General features: G+C 44.6%; 1 protein-coding gene across 1 annotated transcript in view; it reads right to left on the reverse strand.

The window, feature by feature from the left end:
- Positions 1 to 2,446: 2,446 nt before the first annotated feature.
- Positions 2,447 to 19,700, reverse strand: part of LOC131287430 (cyclic AMP response element-binding protein A) — a 111,984-nt gene continuing 94,730 nt past the window's right edge. Inside the window, exons 3-6 of the mRNA XM_058316478.1 lie at positions 3,555 to 4,183; positions 2,953 to 3,468; positions 2,721 to 2,864; positions 2,447 to 2,641 (exon numbers count right to left, since the gene is read on the reverse strand). Coding sequence (XP_058172461.1) covers positions 2,447 to 2,641; positions 2,721 to 2,864; positions 2,953 to 3,468; positions 3,555 to 4,183 — 1,484 coding nt within the window. The remainder of the gene's footprint in view (positions 2,642 to 2,720; positions 2,865 to 2,952; positions 3,469 to 3,554; positions 4,184 to 19,700) is intronic.

The following is a 19,700-nucleotide window of genomic DNA, read 5'->3' on the forward strand; positions in this document are numbered from 1 at the left end:
TTGCCTAACGAAGTAGATTATAAGTTAACTTAATGGATGTTTTCCTTCATTTATACTATTTTAACCAATATTATCTAGCGAAATGTAATGATCAAATTATCATAACTCTATCATTAATAAACGCACTGTTTCTCCTAGTCTATCCATCAGGAAAGTGTTTTCAATGTACGGAGAAAATGATCCGAGGAGAGAAATCATCCGCAAACACGCCCTTCAAGCAGCATTCTTAAGTCGCCGATCGTCCTTCTAAACTATGGTTTCCCCCTCTATTTTTATAAATATATATGTATTTATCTGTCTTGCACATCAACTTTGTATAAGTTTTGTGTGTATAATTGTGTACGCCCTTAGCTAAAGCACTTATGTTACACTTAAGCTATCGTGTTTTTTTTTTCGTTAAGAAACATGCTTTATCGTGTTTGGTTGGCGAAGAAGAAAACAAAATTCTACAGCTAATTTGCCTACAATGCTTCACCTTCTAAATTTTGCACATGTTTATGTTAGTGTATAGTTTTCTTTTTAAATAAAACATTTGTCAGCCTGTGTTCATTGTTGTAAATATATATAGTCTACCGCTCTGGTTTCGATGCTGAAAAAGTATCGAATTAAAAGTGTCTCTACGTGGCCCTGCTGGTTTCTCGTTGTTTTAACTTCATCATTGTATATCATTTTGGCGATGGGAAAAAGGTCCTCTTCCTCACATTCATAAGCAGGAGTGGTTAAAGGTAGTTTTTCTTCTTCATAATTTTTAGCACCAAACCCTGCTACCCCGAGTGTGGTAAAACGTGTCTGCACTTGACCGGACGAGATGTAAGGAAACTAAACATTAGTAACAATCATAAAACAATATAAGTACGATTTTCTTACATCTCATTATCTCTGACATTGCTAGTCACTTCACCAGTCTGCCCATGTTTGTCCGTTTCGTTTGCGTAAAACAGTGTCGACAACTATTTTGGTTTCGTACACGTGTACTATGGTGGTGAACGGTATGTTTGTACAGGCGAAAATAGAACCACCATTCAATATTCAACTCAAAAAAAGAAGAAAGTATTTTGAATGTTTGGCGTAACCTCAAACAATTGTTTCCAAAGAAGAATGAAAGATGAAGTACTTGGTTTTTTTGGCGTGTAATATGGTACATTGTGCACGGATAGTTTTATGATTGGTAACCCCGTATTGGTGCACTGAGAGACTTATAATGTTTTGCTTCTCTAGCTCTCCGCTGAGACTTTGCAAACGATGCCATAGCTGCATAACGAACAATCAACAAGTAACTACAGTTAGACACTGCGGTTTCGCTTAACCGTCGCATTAAACCCGAATCAAACCCGAACTGTTGAAAAAGTTTCTTTCCATCCCTGCTTCTGTGTGCAGGGAAGAAAAATATCCTTATTTACAGATGTCTTAGAGGATCTCTCGGTTTCTGCAATTTCTTCATTACTTTTCGTCGATTATTACGATGATCAAACCAACGATAATTGAACGGTTTTTCAACTGTTTTCCATTCCCATGGTGCTTCTAGCGCCACCTAGTAGCGACTAGCGGAAACCGGCATCAATGAAAATATTTGGAAAACATATTTTTCCCTTGGAATACCGCAAGAATGAAAAAAGGTTTTCACAAACCTGCCGATGATGATCCAATAAATGCAATCTAACTTATAACTTGAAGCGAGGTAAGAAAATAAAATAAGCATTAAGCACAACAGGCATTTAATTGCTCCACGTGCTTAAACCTCGCCCACGGTCGGGAATTGGAGAGATTTTCCGGTTTCCGTTCGATGAAGAAACACACACGGACACTCTCTCAACACGGTACCTACAAAACAACAAGGCACACGCCGTCCCACTTCAAACATAGTTCCAGTGAACAAAGAACACTTTCTCCTTTTTACTTGTTTAGCTAAAAACCCTCCTGAACTTCTGGTTGTTGGTTCCAGAAACGCCACCTCAAATGGAAAACTTATCTAGTGAAACCTACTATGCTAACGTTTTGGAATGTTAACTTCGTTCAATGCTATTTGTTAGGGAATTGTCGCTCCAGTCTCGTGGTGTGACGTTTGCCACACCATCGTCCTTGCTATCGTTACTGTACTACTTACACGCTACGAAATAACAATCCGCCTTCCAATGCTCGTCATCCGGATGGTACTCTAGTACTCCTCTACCGAAACCGACTTCGAAGCGACTTTATGGTGCGTGTGTGGAAGACTACTTTCTTCTATCTATCTATCTATCGTCTGCCCTTGTCGACCTTCTTATCCTTATTGCACGAATCCCTCCCACCGAAAACCAAAAGTTCGATCGAGCCTCGGGTGTTCCGCCTCCAGCACATTTAGTCACTCCCCTGTCGCACATTTTGTTGTCTTCGGGACGTTAGCATATTTGTACATTGATTTGTGTTCCTTCCTCAGCGGTCGGCTCCGGGGTATGGGCCCGTGGCTTCACACCTTCCGGATGCCCTGTCGGCTGATGAGCTGCCGAAGCTTGGACAGCTCCGTCACCAGCGTCTGGTTGGACTCCTCGAGCGACTCGACCCTCTTCCGGTAGTCCGAATTCTCCGACACCAGAATCTCTACCCGGCGCTCGAGCTGGTCCATGTACTCCTTCTTCTTTCGCCTGCTCTCCTGGGCGGAGATCTGCAAAGAGGGAACCAGAACAGAGAGTGTCATAACGCTGCTCTACACTGGAGTGGGGAGTATGGATCCACGCGGGTACCTTGTTCTTGATTTTCCGCCGGATCTTCTTGAGCGACTTCTCCTCCGCCTTGGTCAACGGAAGCCGCGTCGGGATGGGGTAACCTTCCGCTAGCAGTGTTCGCTTTTCCTCCTCCGTCAGGATGAGCGTTCCCGTGGAACCCTTCTGTAAACATAAGAAAGTGTTTGTTAGATGGGTAATGTTCACTTGTCGTGTGTTGCGTTAGGGAGACACCACTGGAACCTACTCGTACCGGTTGACTACTGATGAGGGGCGTGTGTATCGGTTGCCTCGTGGAGGAGGACGATGTGGACGCCGACTGGGAGGGCGAGGAGGCAGCTGAGCTGTGACTAGCTGTGGATGCGGATTGGCGGGACGATGAGGTGGAGCTTCCGGACGCCGACTGCCCACCGGACGGTGTTAGCGAGGAGCTGGAGCTGGCATGCAGGGACGTTCGGCGACTCGAGGTAGTCGAGTTGGGGCCACTGGAACCACCACTCGAGCCCAGGTCGGTCGGCGGTGACATCGGTGACACGTGATGTTCGGGGCTCTGGTTGCCTTCCGACTCGTCGCTTGGCAGTGAGGAGGGCGGGGTCGGTGGTAGCCCGAAGCCGGACGACTGGGGTTCCATTTTGATGTTCAACTTCGACATGACGAGCTTCTGCTGCTGCGCGGCCTGAGACGACTGCTGCGGAATGCCGGTGGCGAGCATCACCTGCTGACTCTTGAGCAGACTTTGTGACGCCGATGACAGCTGGAGGGCTCCACTCTGGAAGAGGGGAGGAGGGAAGAACGGTAAGTAATCGAATCTCCGGAGAGTTCAGTCTCTTTTAGTGAGGTGCTTCCTTCGCTTACCTTGTGTTCGTTCACGAGATCCGAATGTGAGTAGGCGGCCATGTTGGCACCCAGGCTGGAGTGGTTGTATCCGTTCAGTAGGGATCCTCCGCCGCCCGACTCGCCTCCACCACCGGCGCCAATGGGGGACGAGGGGCAGCTCGAGCCAGGCGAGAGCGGTTCCTCCTTGACCGTCGTCTCGTCGATGTCGATGTCCGACGCGGACGTGGAGGAGGACGAGTCGTGGCAGGAGGACGCGGACGCGCCATGCATAAGGCCCGCCGCCCCGATGAACCCCTTCAGGCTGTCCTTGAAGCTGTTGAGGTTATGATTCACCGCCAGGTGATTGTTGTTATTGTTGCTAACGAGACTGTTGTGGCTTCCTGTCGTCGTCCCTCCGAACAACCCGATGCCGACTATCTGTTGCTGCTGCAACTGTTGCTGTGGGAGGTTGTTGCCGGTTGCGTGCACCAGCATTCCGGCACCATTGGCGAGCAGCGACATACCGGCGAACGTGGGTTTGCCTGCTTCCTTGCTCGCCATCAGGAGCGACGACGCGTTCTGGTGGGCGTTCTGGTGCCTGTGGATGATGTGGTGTTGTTTGCTGTTGCCATTCATGCTGATCGCCGGGTAGCATTCCTCCTCCATATCTGCTGAAGGGTGGTGAAGAGATAAAGAAACAAACAACCAGAGTATGATTAGAAAACTCGCCGAAACGAACGAAATAAAACAGGATTAAAAATAAAAACCAATCACTTCACGACGTCGAACGCTGTCAATCGGGGACGCAAATATCTTCGAACGATATAACAACAGTTCAAAAAAGCGAGGAAAATCCAAGAGGATGGGTTAAACAAATCACCGGCATCGTGCAAAAATGTCAGTTGCAGGGGGCCATCATCGGGAACACATACAGAGCGGCGGCGAGTCGCTTGTTTTGACAAGTGCGCCAGGGCGTTGTCTCGTTCCAAATCGTAGAATCTGTGTCTTCGAAGCGAAGTCGTCAAACGCCGAAGCCTCGCGCTCGGGATGGAAACATTGCGCGGACTTACGTAAGCGAACGTGAAGATGAAGAAGTGATTCGTTTGGGGGCAGAGGGGGAAGAAAAAAAAGGGACAAATTTCCCTTCTGCTTATCAAATCTGAGGGGGGAAACATAGTTAAAAATAAACAACGCCTGCAATGGAGCCTAAATCGAACCAGCTCTTCAAACAGCATCCCCAGGGAGTGTACATTTTCGGGCAAAATGGAGAGAGGAACATGGTTGTAGCATCGCTATATGCCATTGGCATGCAGCAGTGGCGCAATATTGGATTGACCTATATGACGATTCGGTTGCATATGATAACTCCCTGTGTGAAAAGTTGATTGTTTTGATGGATAAAATATAGGGGTCTTTGCTCGGACAGAGCCGATACCTTAATCCAAGGATCACCCTCGCTCGATGATCATAATTGCGCTGTTGAGGGCTCAGACGACTGTGATAAAATGGTAAAATCTGTCTAGTTTGGTTTTCTTACGATTTCAAGGAAAGACAACTGAAATAACAAATACACAAAAAATGAAAAGAAACTCCTGATAGGTTGTTTTTTACATTCAAACATACTTAAAACCGAAGAACATACTTAAGCCAAAAATGTCCATTACAGTGTTGATCGACTCGAACATTACAATAGACCACATAAACTTACTAATTAGAGAAAATAAGGTAAGTGCGGGAGTTTTAGTCCACTGGAAAGATCACACTGATTTCAAATAAAAAGGCACCCTAAACTTTTTTTAAGTGTTAATATCGGTTTCCTTCCTTCTTCTTGGCGTAACGACCTCTTGGTCATGCCTGCCCGTTAAGGGCTTACGAGACTTGTTTCCCTGTTGTACGTGGATAGTCAGTCCTCTCGTACAGGGGAGGGTCCGGTCTCGGTTGGGATTCGAACCCACGCCGTCGAGGTGGTGAGCCCCCTTCGCTCATGGGCCGATTTTCTAACCGGCGCTACCGCTCGGCTGTCGCGGACCCCCACCATATCGGTTTATTCTAGTTAATTGCCAAATTGGGAAGCGATTGTATCAGTATTTTTTTGAGAAAATCGTTAAAGCCAACGAAGCAGTCACTTTTTCAATTCATAATGCTGCAGATAGTTCGTCCACATTGAAATCGAAGACCATTGCTAAAAAATCGGAAGTAATGTTTTTCTTAAATTTTGAAGTTTTTAATAATTTTTAAAGAATTATTAATAAAACAAATTATACAATTTCGACAAAATTTTAAAATAATAATATAAAATATAGAATTTTTCGACAAAATTTTATACAAATTCGAGAAATACATTGACAGTTGATTGTCAGAGACGTTCTAGACGAAAATACTATCATCGTGAAAAAGGGGGTATTATAATATCAAATTCAGCATTTAATCTCACTTATTTAACAATGGTAACGGTTAATCAATTTTAAATCATCTTGAAGATCACCTGAATCATAAAATACGTAAAATAAGCAATGTTTGTACTTTTTATAAACATTGAGTTTAGACCAGTCGGTTGATCCTTGACATAAAATTAAGCACCAATCACTAGGCACACATTTCTCCCTAGAAAAGTATAAATAAGAGCGAAATAAACAAAATCTCTCTCTTGATCCTCGCACTTCGTTGTCACCGTTTGGGTAACTATTTGTCGCGTCCGAAACAACGATCCGAAATTTCGCGCTAGATCATTGGTGCCGTGACCAGGATGTTCACGAATTTTGGTGTGTTAAGTCTTCGTGAATATCAATCGTTGTTAAAAGCCACGCATAGGAAAGTGTAAAAAACTCTAACGGACCGCGCAACATCGCAACGTTAAATTCAAAATGACCGCCGATCCCATTACGTTTTCGTCGAGAATAGTTTTATGTTTCGTATCAATTACCCGTCACGAAAGATTCATTCGCGTCATTCAACAAGACCATGTTCTTGCTTAAGATTTTCGTTTTTTGAACGTCTCTGTGAAAAGTGCAAGAAGCTGCCGTAGGACAAGAAGCCCACTAACGAAGAAGTGGATAAAACACGCAAATTTTCGAGCTTTGTTTAATACGTAACTTTCTGCACAAGTCAAAACGAAGTCATTGGGACGTAGACGTGCAAGTTTAGACAAACTTCATGTTATCGAATTGTATCGGAAAACTACCCGCGAAAAGATCCTACTTCGTTATGTTATTTACTACCGCACTATTTATGATGCACCGCTGCGCACTCACATACACACGCAACACGTCACAACACTATCCCGATTCGTTCTCCACTGCAACGAAGCCAGCTGAGAGGAATAATCCGGCGATTAGTGTATGCGACCGCACGACAGATTTCGGAACATTCTCCACTGCATCGAAGCCAGCTGCGAGCAATGAACCGATCTGCAAAACTATCGACCAAGCGAACAATCTCGGAACTTTCTCCACTGCAACGAAGCCAGCTGCGAGAAGCGTACCGATCTGCAACGCTATCGATCACTCGGCAACTACTGGAATATTCTCCACTGCAATAACGGCAGCTGCGAGCAACAGACCAACAATTGTCACAAGCGAATTCACGGTTAAATTTACACACAATTACGCGGTACCTAAGATTAACGATCACACGGGTGGTTACGGGAACATTCCACACTTCAACGACGCAAGCTGTGAGCAATGAACCAGCGCATATTTTGTAAACACTAACTAACATACACACATTCACGGCAACGGACGAGCATCCTTATCGTGCTTTGTTGAACGGTGTATCGGAGATTGAACGGATGAGAAACAAACGTCCAGCGTCGATCGCGAACCGGTATCCGGAAGCATCGAAATCGACAGCGATCGTCGGCACGTCAGGCAATCCTACAAGGAAGATTCACGCGTTATAATAGCTGTACACCGCACAGGCGGATGCAAACCTTTTAAGAAAAAACGATACAGTATCATCGCTACGGGTGCGTTGGGATAGGCATCGTTCGCACTTCATCTACCCGTAGGCTCCACAAGTCCATGTACACTGTTATCGATCCAACGAGGTCACTTAGTATCTAAAAGAAATGCAGAGGAACACTATGAAGCATTGTTTTTACCAACGAAAACCTACCTCGATTCGGTTTGAACGAGCCAGCTATCGAATGTATGCTATCGAAGATCAATAACCATCCACGAGGTTTTTTGTTGACGTTACGTCAAGGGGGCGGAGGATGTTTGTACTTTTTATAAACATTGAGTTTAGACCAGTCGGTTGATCCTTGACATAAAATTAAGCACCAATCACTAGGCACACATTTCTCCCTAGAAAAGTATAAATAAGAGCGAAATAAACAAAATCTCTCTCTTGATCCTCGCACTTCGTTGTCACCGTTTGGGTAACTATTTGTCGCGTCCGAAACAACGATCCGAAATTTCGCGCTAGATCAAGCAATATTTAAGTAGGCCTCTGGTAACACAGGTGAGGTAAAATAGAGACAAAGTGGTAAAAAATAGTGACTGAAACTGAGTCCAAAAATAGAAAAGTTCCAGTAAAAGCATCAAATAAACTAAAAAATATGAATTTTATTACGTGCTACTTTTACCATACTGAGTTTATCGTTATATAGTCGATACAATAAGTGCAACGTTCTCTTTCGTGATGACCCTCCAACAAATGGGCCAAAACTGGATGCTTTACCCTAGATCAGTCATATCTTTTGAATCCTATTTGGATGTTTGACAGTTAAAAAGCAACAAAATAGCAAAATGTCACAATATTGCCAATAAATTCCTTAGCTTTTCCACTCCATGGTCTTCTCGTACAAAGTTGCAGCCAACCGGTAACTGCTAGCTATTTTGTAAATATCGGCAATACCTTCTCTTCTTCTCTCTCTCTCTCTTTCTCCCTCAAATCGGCTTCACACATCAATTGACCGATTAAGCACCGGCAAGCAAATATCATACACGATAATTAATGCGATCGGTCGTAAAAGTCAACCAGTATTTGCCTCCAAACGGCAAGCGCGCCACTAATGAGACGACGTGTCGCCTTACGGGAATCTCCGATGGCTTCTCCGATGGTCGAAAGTGAAGGAAGAAAAAAAGAAAAGAAATGCCGCCGGTTCCAAATGCCAACCAATCTTTCTTCGGGCCTGATCGGGGTCGAATCGTTATGATAGTTGAAATGCAGTGACGAGCTGGTTTGGGGATAAAAAAAAGCACTGCCGGCTCGCCAGGAATGTCAGCCCGATGAGAGATCACAAGGTACGCCAGCTGGTGACTTGAATTTTTCTTCCTTTTTTTGCAACCCCCTTCTCCCCTACCCTTGGATGGGCACAGGTGAAAATTATCTTCATCTAATTAATAACCATAATAAATCGCGGCGCAACGCGACCAATCGGTTCGGTCGGATCGGAAAAAAACCCGTTCCACTCGTAACCGGGCCTTGACGGGCTGGCACGGTATGCCCTTTTTCTTCCTGCCTCCCCGGAGTCTTATCTCGCGACCGTCTCGCTCTCCGGAAAATCTTAATTGAATGATTACAATACAAAGCCCAGACTGCTGGCAGACCGAGCGACTCCATTCGCAATGCTGATCGAGCCCATTTTCTCGATCGAGTCGAGATTGAAAGTTGTCGGTCCCGGTATGTCGCTCGGCCGACGACGACGACGACGGCTAATTGACAGCCTCTGCTGGCGCAACTCGGAGCGGTGGTAGGTCGCCATTTTCCGACGAAAAATGTTGTCAACGCGCGTGGCGTGTGCGTGCGGACGCCTTTCGCCTATCATAATCGGAAAAGCCACCCAGGGGTTGAGCAACCGGTGTTCGGGGGAAGGGTCAAGGAAAGAAAAGGGTTGACAATTTAACGCACTTTGTGTTTTACTTTCCAATCAATGTATTCTATAATTTCATCACTAAAACCCAAATATAATCCACCTCTATAAAAATTGTCTGTCTTAAAGAAGTTGGGGACCCCTGGATAGTGAGCACCCTTCGCCGGTATGAAGCGGAAATTCATTAAATTTTAATTGAAATAGTTGCGATTCCCCTAACCCAAGACAAGCCTAACCGAAGAAAGCGCGATCTTACGAGAGGAAATGGTGGCCGGGTCGTGAAACGTTGCGTCGAACCGCATCGAACCGAACCGCATCCGATGACATTCCGTCATCGGCGGGTGCAACGTGAACGATGCAATCAACCTCCCCCAGCCAATCGATCGATCGAGGAAAACCCTTTCCCGGCTGCGGCAACGCTCTGAAAAACCCCAAACCGTAATGCACAACCGCACGGAATGACGTAAACCGCACTGAGGTGACGTGCCTCGGATGGGAGTTGCCCGGCGTTGTTGGCTTTTTTACGCTCTTTTTCCTCGTTTGCTATTACACAGCTTCATCGCGAACGTCATAATCGTCAATTGTAACCCCACGATCGTTTGTGGATTGATGCGAGGATCGATCGGTTTGGCAATCGTCATTCCTGCGGTTCGACGGGCAAACGGTTCGTCTTTCCAGCGATTGGCGTAGGCGTGATTGATTCTTCAACTTCGGAACTCAAATGATGTGAGTTGAATTATTTTTCCAACGAATCACTCAGCTCATCTTATGTTCTCATCGTTTTACTCATCCCTCATTAACTTATAGATTGTGAAGTTGTCTTTGCATCAAAGATTGAAACATTTCATATTGAAAACTACGACAAAATTGTTGATTCCCTTTTTTGGCGGATCTATTTTCACGGCGATCGACAAAACGAGTCAGTCACCGCTGAGTGCGTCACTTAATTTCGATACTTTCCAACCGAACCGAACGTGGGGATTTATTTTAATTCAGCTGGCGTTACCGTTCCGGCTCGCGGCACAAATTGGGTGAAATTTGACAAAACCAAAAGGCCCCCTTGGGCAGGTGGTGGGATGGGGGGAAGGGAGTGAACACATTTCCGAAAACGTCTTTTTCCGATGCAACACAACACACTCAACGCCGTCAATTGGTCGGTGGAGAAATGAGGCTGAAGAAAGCTGGATGAAATAGTAAATTAAAACTAGTGCTACTTCCGTCGCATTGACAGATCGTCGTTCGATTGAAATTGTTTTCCACTTCTGGCGGTTGTTTTTTGGCTCTTGTGTTTTTGATGCAACGGGATTTTCAGGGTGGATTCTTCAAGGTTGAATAATTTAAATCGCCTGGTTGTAGAATCTGGTTCATTAAATACCCATTAAGGTCGTTAAAACGGTTTAAAGAGACGCGCTATATACTTTCAATAGAACGGAATTTCTAAATTTTGTTTTGCAAAACATTTAAACTTCATTCCTTAGATGCTATAATTTTTTTACATTTTAGAGACGAACATCTTGGAAACCGTAATTTATTTACGTATTTTACAGTAATGACACTCCTCCGGTATTAACATTTACGTTTTTATCAAGCTGAACATTTAATGTAAATGTTGTCCACAATGTAAAATTTAATAAAAAAAATATTTGTAAATCTTTGCAATTTCAATAAATAAGCAAACATTGGAAAGGACTAATAAGTAACTTCACCGGGAATTAAGAAGTAAAAAATATACAATAACTTATTGAAAATGTATGGATTACAGAGTAGGCGGTTGCAGATGTAAGGGATAAAATATATTTGAATATGAAAAATATATATGAAAAACGTACTTACTTATCGAATTTTCAATTCTTAATTCATCCATTCAATCCTAAGTATCGTCACTTTTTAACTCAATTCCTTTGATGCTATAAATTTCTTGCATTTTAGAGACGAACTTTTTGGAAAAGTACCTCATTCTGTTTGTTAAAATCTCCCTCTCTCTTTCTCTCTATCCCGCCGATTGCACGAAATGAACCGTAATGGAAAATGCGTGGTGAACCGAAACTGGAGGCGATCAAGAAAAGCGTTCCGATCGACCAGTTCGGTGCTTTCGTTTTCATGCAACCAACTCCACCCCAACACCACACGCAACAACCTTCTACCATAAAGTTTATGGCATCTCGCGGCCAACCGTTCGCCTGTTGCTTGGTGTTATTGTGTCTTGTTCCATTTGCCCATTGTTTGAACTCGGTCAGTTTAGCAGTTCGGAGGGAAGGAAGGTGAAGCGGAAAGAGGAAGCTGGGAGGAAAAAGGCCCCACACCAGGGGTGGCTATTTCCGGAGCCGGTGAAATCCGGGAGCCCGGTGTGTCGTTGCACGAGGTTCCGGAGTTCCATTCTCTTTTCCATTTCGGTGTATGCTTTCAATATTTTCCTCTTTTTTTTTTGTTGTATCTACAACCGTCTTGGTGGTGTTTGCGGGCGAGATGCTGTTGCACTTTCGCCTAGCGGTAGCCATTTTCACCACCGACATATAGATCGCTTCCTTCCTTCCCGCCTCCAACCACCATCAACCAGGGGATGAATTTTCATTGTACTTGTCGTTGCATCTAATCTTCAGCTTTTTAACTCATATTTTCTACCCCTTTCTTTTCGTTTGTTTGTTTTCTCTTTGTGTATCTGCATTTCTCTCTCTCTCTCTTGCTTTTGTTTTTCTTTTGTTGTGTTCTCCATTCCCTGCCCGGCATCGTTTTCTCACCCCCGATTGCGTCGGGGGTTTTTTTTGTGGTTGTGGCCGCAGCTCCAAAGTGTACAAAAAATAGGTAAAACACCCATTCGCTTCCACGTCGGAGTTAACTACCCTTTTTTGCCCATAAATCTTGGCACGTTCAATGAAACGGTACTGGAGGAATGCATTCCATTCTTTCACCCGGTTTTCTTTTCTCCTTCCTTTTTTTTTATTGATCCCAATCACCTGAAACTGGTTGAGCGAATTGTTGTGGTTTACCGGATGGTGGTGGTGTTGGGGGAAATTTTCCATTTTCTCGTTCTCTTTCGTTTCTTCGTGATCTCTGTTGCGTAATTTATAAGATAATATTCTTGTGCACAACATATTTAAACGTTACAAGCAAAGCCTAAGCATTTCCACCGGTTTGCAACATTGTACAAACTCGCGAAATGCATTGGCATTCGCAACCGGAAGCGGCAATAAATACTTCAAATGCCACACCGGGTAGGAAACGAGGAAAAGAGTCGATGAAGCCGGTACTCGCGTGCGCTCCATCCAATTGTGCGATAAATAAAAACATTAAAAAAAGTGAATCGCAATTCCCGGCACAAACCTGCCCTCGGAAAATATAGGACATCTGACAAGCGCCGATGTCGATGAAGATAGACTGTTTTCTTCTCCTCCACCGTCGCGATGCAATTTGCAATCGAAAGTGAGATTTATCGAGCCGAAGCCCCACAAAAGCGGCGAGCAAAAGAGTGATGGATTAACGATCAATTCCCGCGTTCGGGAAAGTAGCCCTCACCCCCTCCGCTTTCCAGGGCACCCGGGATTCCGGGAGGAAAAACACTCGACGGCAAAAAAAAGGGTTGCTGCAGATGCAAGCTGCTGAAACTGATGCAACGCGCTCCGACCCTCGGGGTTGGATTGGTGTGCGGTTTGCGTTCGGTTGAGAATTTCATAATCTCAACGGTGGAGAGGTTGCTGTTTCCGCGTTTCCATCAACGCGGGGAACCACGGAGCAAACGTGATGGAAGTGACAAACGCGAGTGGATGCGATATAAATCATACATTGAAGCCGCGGCTGTACAATTATTGTCGCTTTTCCATTGCCAACACCGCGTTGCAGCTACCACACTCCGGATAGCCATATGTATTTTGTTTCAACTCCTATCGTCTCCAAACCCGGCCCAGAGGATGCTACAGTTGATTGATCGTATCACGCGCGTGAGCTAATAGTAACCGGGAGAAAATAATGATACACATGGTGATGCCTTTAGATTTTTCCAACTAACGTTTTTCACTACGCGATCGACAAAGCAAACTCCACCGGACCAGGGGTGGGGGGAGTCGGGGAAAAACTAATCAAACATTTGCCGCTCGATTCCAGAAGGTGCTGCTGTGAACAGAAGGTTGTGTACAGCATGGTTTGTCTAAATATATTCAGTCGGCTTCCGATTTGTTTGTTGAACCGTTCCTGTCACAAACAAGTTTTCTCGGGCAAGACAAGGTTGAAGAACGAGAATTATGTCATAAAGCTAGAAAATATTCAGCTGAAGCACAAGAAAACTTAATAATTCACCTTATAGAACAGAGAACAAACAATCTCAAATCGAGAAGATTTATGCTTCAAGGCCTGGATAGCATTCCAAACCCCGACCCACGCATTTGCCTTAACATCGCAAAGATCAAACCATTCATCAGTGACTAGCCAGTGTGGTTTCTTGGCTCTCTCAATCATAATTCATTGCCTTCGCTGGCAAAGACTACAACAACGCGTGTGGTAAATGTTGCTCCAAGTGGCCCGTGGGATGTTCGCACAGTTCTTCGGCGTCGGTTGATCATTAAATCCAATCGAAAGATGTACACGGGGCGAGTGAAGACACTGGAACGATCTGGTCGGTGACATTTTTATGTTCTTAATTGGTTGTAAACACGTGCTAAAAGTCCCACCCGAGTAAGATATGCTTGAATGAAACGGTTGAAATAGTAAAGACCATCCCATTTGGGTTTATTTTAGCAGATGGAACGCTTGTACCGGGTATTATCTACGAGTGTACTACCTTCAATCGGTGGAAAAGAATTACCATTTAAAAAACCCATCCTCCTTCACCAACCCATTCTAATAAACAACGCAATTCATTTCAATTTTTCGCCGTGATGTGCTCCTAAACCGTTCGCTATGACTCAATCCGAACCGAAGGGTTCGTCGTCTGGGCCCGATGAAGTTACCTTGCCTCCGGGGGGAGTATGCGAGCGCAAGCGACGAACCTGCGCGCACGAATTGGCGCGCAATCGCGATCACGATTCGCAAAAACCTTCCGAAGAGCGTGCGACGAGATTCCGATCGTAGATCAGATAGCACTCGTAGCAATCGGTTTTGGAGAGGAGAAAAAGAGGTTTGCCTACGAACCGCCGATCGAAACGAGCGCACGCGAGGAAAAGCCATTCCGAGAGATCGCTCGCGCTGAAATGGATCCTCCATCCGTCGGCAGTGGAGTCGGAGTGGTTGTGCCATTTGTTCAATGAATGAAATTTCATTCAGCATCACTCGAAGCGACCTCGAGAACGACGTTCGTGCACCGGGCGGGGAAAACCCACCGGTTAAATGTGTCGGCCTCCGGGAGAGTGGAGTGAAATAGATGCGATGTAGGCGCAAAGACACTGGGTGTTCTCAGGGTGTGGGAAAAGGCAATCCGCGCGGGCCACGGGATGAAAACGAATACCTGGGAAGAAAGCGCAGAAATTATGTCAATTGTTTTTTCAAGCGCAACAGCCATCAACCGTCGTTCGCCCCATCGTCTTTGTCATCGTCGTCGTCAAAGTGAATGGCGTTAGTTTCGTGTTTACTATTACTTCCACCGGGGAGAGCTTTCTCCCATCGAACCCGGTAAAAGCGTAAGAGCGGCTTGGGAAACGATCCAGGTGCTGCAATATTTGGCTAGACGTTGCTTAAACCCTTCGGGCAAGAGATTTCTACGTTTCGGTTCTACGTGAAAAGTGTGTGTACGGTGAGAAGTACAGAATGTAAGCGTCACGGGAGACGACAAACCGTGCCGAGGGGCACGAAAGTCAAAGTAAAGAATAGTTAAAAATAATATCTTCTCAAGCAGAGGCCAAGAAGGCGGTGCCATCAGGTAATCTAGGAGCGGGAGAAGAAAGAAACTTGTTCTTCCCGCACATCAACACTAGCCAACCAACGATTCAAAAGAGAAAAGCCTCACTTTATGAGCAAGAAGAATGGAAGTGAATTGAATTTCCCAATTGACTGTCACTTTGGAAACATTAAAGGAAGCGAGAGAACAAAGAAACATTAAAAAGCGGCTCGAGATGTGTAAAGTTCATTAAAAGAAGCATTATTTTACAACTAAAACAAAAGAGAGAACCAATTCGAAAGACAATTAACAAACAAATAAACAAACAAACAAACAAAATTAATATAAATAATGAAATAAAATCATTAAAAAAACAATTATCCAAAGGAATGTTAAAATCACTTGAAATAAAATAGTTCTTCAATCACACCGCAAATACCGGCTAAACCAAAAGAACAGTAAAACGTTCAAGCACGCCCTAACGCAAGGCTAATGATCGTTGCATAACTGTACTACCTTTTTCGCCCAGTTCAGGCCATTCCTCTCCAGTGGACTCCTCCATAAAATGCGGAAATGGCCCGAAAGAAGTAAACCCACAACACAATCAAACGGCGAAAAAAAAGCCGATCAGCATAAAGATTCGCAATAAAACTGTCAATTGAGCGAACCGTTGCTCTAAATGTGTTTCTTCGGGGGGCAACAAAACGACGGCCCAATGGGTGGAATCTTCGAAAAGTATCGCCAAAAACCGATCGGCTATCAACGCGCGCTGATCGGTTGATCGCATGTGGGGAGGTTTTTTTGTTTTTTTGTCGCTTCTAGTTGTTTTTCTTTCTTTTGTAGATTGCTTTCAACTTTTATTGCTGCCCGCCAAAACATTTTCAAGCTTTCTGCATTTTAAAAGTTCACATCAAATGCCGCTTCTGCAACATTGGTCAAGGGCTCTTTGGTTTAGGGGGGAAAAGGGACGCCTGAGAGGGGGGGACGGTACAGAAGAGAGCATTCGAAATCTCAAAAAGCTACGCTCAACTTCATTAACATATTTGCCAAGCCATTAAAATATCCGGTTCTGGCAGCGGCGAACGGCAAACAAATGGGAAATAATTTTTTTGTTAATACCCACGTGAGCTATACAAAACAAAACAAGAAAATGGAGAGAAAAAAAAACAACTTGGGCAAACCAAAACCATTACGCAAAACGAACGGATTTTGGGCAAGAAGAAAATATTCCAACCCCGTGATAAGAACGTTGGGGAGAGGCTGAGGGTTGGCGGGAAGGAAGAAAAAATAATACAATTTACATTGCGTTCACCGACAGCAAGTGGACAAATTTCGCTGGCGAGGAAACAAGTTTTACTTGTCTGTTCTTTTGTCGGCCGAACCAGCGAAAAGCAGCTCCGCACTAAGGTCAGCATAATTCGAGCATGTGACAGGGTAAACCCTCCCTGCGCGAGGGCAGCGGGATGGGGGGTGGCGTGGAACAAATTCGCGAATAAGTTATGCAATCTCGTCGAAAATTTTATTGTTTTCACTTTTGGCTTCGGGGTGATTGGACGGGTTTCGCGTCTTGGCCAGAACTCGCTTTTTTAATTGCAGTGGCGTTATGTGGGGCCACATGAACAAACAGCAGCAAAAAAACAATTGCAGAAAAGAATAAAACGTCAGTAAACTGCATAACCGCGCACAGCAAAAGGCGGTTCACGCATCGATGCAAATCGGTTTCACATTTTGCACCGTTTCGAGCATTTTGTCGTATGTCTTCTTGTTGCTTGCAGCCAGCTTGGGTTTTCCTCGTTCTGCTTTGAGGGATTAACGCGTTCATTTTACTTTGCACAACATTTGTGGAATGTGTCAAATTGACATATTTTTTTAACAACATTATACAAGCCCTTCTAGTGTTATGAACTGATGATCTGTAGCTGAAAAATGCTTAATACTAGTAAGAAAAATCAGCAGACACATTTAACCTCTACGCGTCATCACTTACAAAATTTTAAAATTATTTCACATATCTTAAATGGATTGTAATCAAGCACAAACCATATAAAAAACAGGATAGTAAATGAAAAGCTTGTAAATATAAATTTAAAATAGGATAGGCTTAGAATTAGCAAACAAAAAATAGCCAAAAACACACTTTATAGCAAAACGATAGTATACTATACAATTGAAAAATACAAAAAAAAAGTTAAAAAAAAGAAACAATAAACTAAACTAAACAAAACGAACCACAAAGTTACTATGGCACAAATCACAGCAATGGCAATAATGATGTGTGTATGAAGAAACAAATAACACCTGGTTAAAATATGTCTTATCAAAGTCATAAACAATTCCACGCTACTTCCAGCTGATGCGTGCCTGGAAAAAAGAAAAACACACCAGAAAAAGCTGCATCGTGATAAGTGGCGGGGTGAAATTTGACACAAGTCTTCCGCTGATAGTTTGTCACCCGATTGTTCACGACTTATTTTGGAACCGGTGTTGAGCTTATTTTTCCCTTTTTTCATACAAAAGAAGACAATTTGTGTGCAAAACCGAAAACAGAAACAACTCTGATTTAAAAATGTTCAAAAATGTTCGAAAATCCCCCTAGAGGGATGGGAAATGAGACACCCGGCTGGGAGAAGACGCTTCAACACATTGTAGCGGTATTTAGTCACTCGGCCCCATTATTGGCCCACATAGAGGCCAAAGGCCCGCCGCCTCCGCCACCACCCTCCCAACCGAAGAGGATGCAAAGAGCCCGAAAAGCGGCAATTCGATGTGAAACGGATCACGAAATGGACGATCACACCTCGGATGTGGGATTCCGAGCACGTGTTATCGGCCTTTTTCTTCTTCTTCTTGTTTTCCCCATGCTCATACCCAACCCGCCAAAGCGGAATGTTAAGACTCATTGATCAACGATGTTGCACCCGGAGTTGATGATGATGATGATGATGGGTAGCGGAGAGTTATGGGATGGTTCGCTACTTCCGGATCGATGTTCGGACGTGCTGGCGAGCTTTCTTCGTCCGCCTCGGGTTCCCAGCACAACAGTTAATCGCGATGTAATGTGCGGAAAATAAATCTCGTTTGGTGTGAAAATGGCCTTATAAACTGTTTAACTGTTCGTTGCGGGAAGATTGCACAAAACGTTACCCTAAATGTTTCTTAGTGGCGAAGCAGATGGGTTAGTCTTACAGCGTAATTGATTGTTTTAAAAGCCACACATTGCCTGCAATAGTGTTAATGATTTTTTTTTGTTTAAGAGGGTTAAAACGCCCGCTAAACAGAAACAAAAACACCTTCAGGTAAATAATCTCCCGATCGTTAATCCATTCCCATTCCACGTATCGTTTGTTCCTCTCAGCCGACATTTCTCACGTTCCGATGTCGAACAAGTTTAGCAACTATTATGACATTTACTGACAACTTTCGCACCGAAAACCGTGCGCCTCGGTGACATTTCAACCGTCGTTCTTTTGGGAGTTGCCTAAGGGGAAGGAGTCGCAAAATGGGAAAGAACTAGAAACAACCAGTTAAGTGTTGAGAGAAGCGATACAACTCGAGCACGCGATATATCTTACTTTGTGGTTTTTTGATTTCTTTCTTCTTCTGATCGATTTTGTTTCGATGATCAAAAGTCACGAGAGAAAGAGAGGGAAGGAGGTCGGCAGGGAACGGGTACAAATTTGTCACACTGATCACGTCCGGAGCGCGAATGGATATATTGACCGGGTGAGCTGCCCGGGAAAGCAAGCTTTCGGATCGAATCCGTGCACCGGAGAGCAGAAAGCGAGGCTGGCTCTTATTTTCAGCCGTTTTTCCTTCTTTTTCCCCCTTTCAGGCGACCTTCCACACGTCTCCAGTCCTTTGGAGTCGGACCCACGGACCCCAGGTGTACTCGATTGTCGATCGCGCTGGCCGATTGCCGGTTTAAATGACTCAATCTTAGTCATCGACAACTTCTGGAAGTCGGCGCGAGTCCCAGCAGCGTGCCATTCGTCAAACTGGAGACGGGTTTGTCGACCCTTTCGCCGATCGATCGAAGGCGCATTAGTTTACTCGGTTTATCTTACCCATTATGACTCTGTTAAGCTTGGAGCGGTGAGTCATCCGAGGCGTAAAGAGTAAAATATGGCAGAGCTATATCTGGGACAGAAGCCAAGGACAAGCAGAGCGACGTCACCTGGGAAACGCTCGTTGCCAAAACACTGCAGAAATCGATCGGCGAAGAGCCTGGAGATGATCTCGTGCTGCTGATAGATACTCCCACGATCGATGCTGGCATGTCTGGCGCCCTCCGGGAAGGTTCCCAGGAGTTCACAACTCCACGAAACGGGCCCTTTACCGTATGGAGCACGGCACATCGTGATGATCGTTCTGCACGCGGATCCATGTTCCAAACCGATTTCAAAAGCCGATCAAAACCGCATTCAATTAACATCTCCTCGCAACAGTCTCTGGTGAAGCCGCACTAAATGTTTCGGCAAGTCCCGATTGAACGTGATCCAGCAGTCGATTCAGCACATCATACACATGGAGCAACATTGTTGCCAACGATCGTGTCTCCGTTCGGATG

Source organism: Anopheles ziemanni, chromosome 3 (genome assembly GCF_943734765.1).
Source record: "Anopheles ziemanni chromosome 3, idAnoZiCoDA_A2_x.2, whole genome shotgun sequence".
Lineage (NCBI taxonomy): Eukaryota > Metazoa > Arthropoda > Insecta > Diptera > Culicidae > Anopheles > Anopheles ziemanni.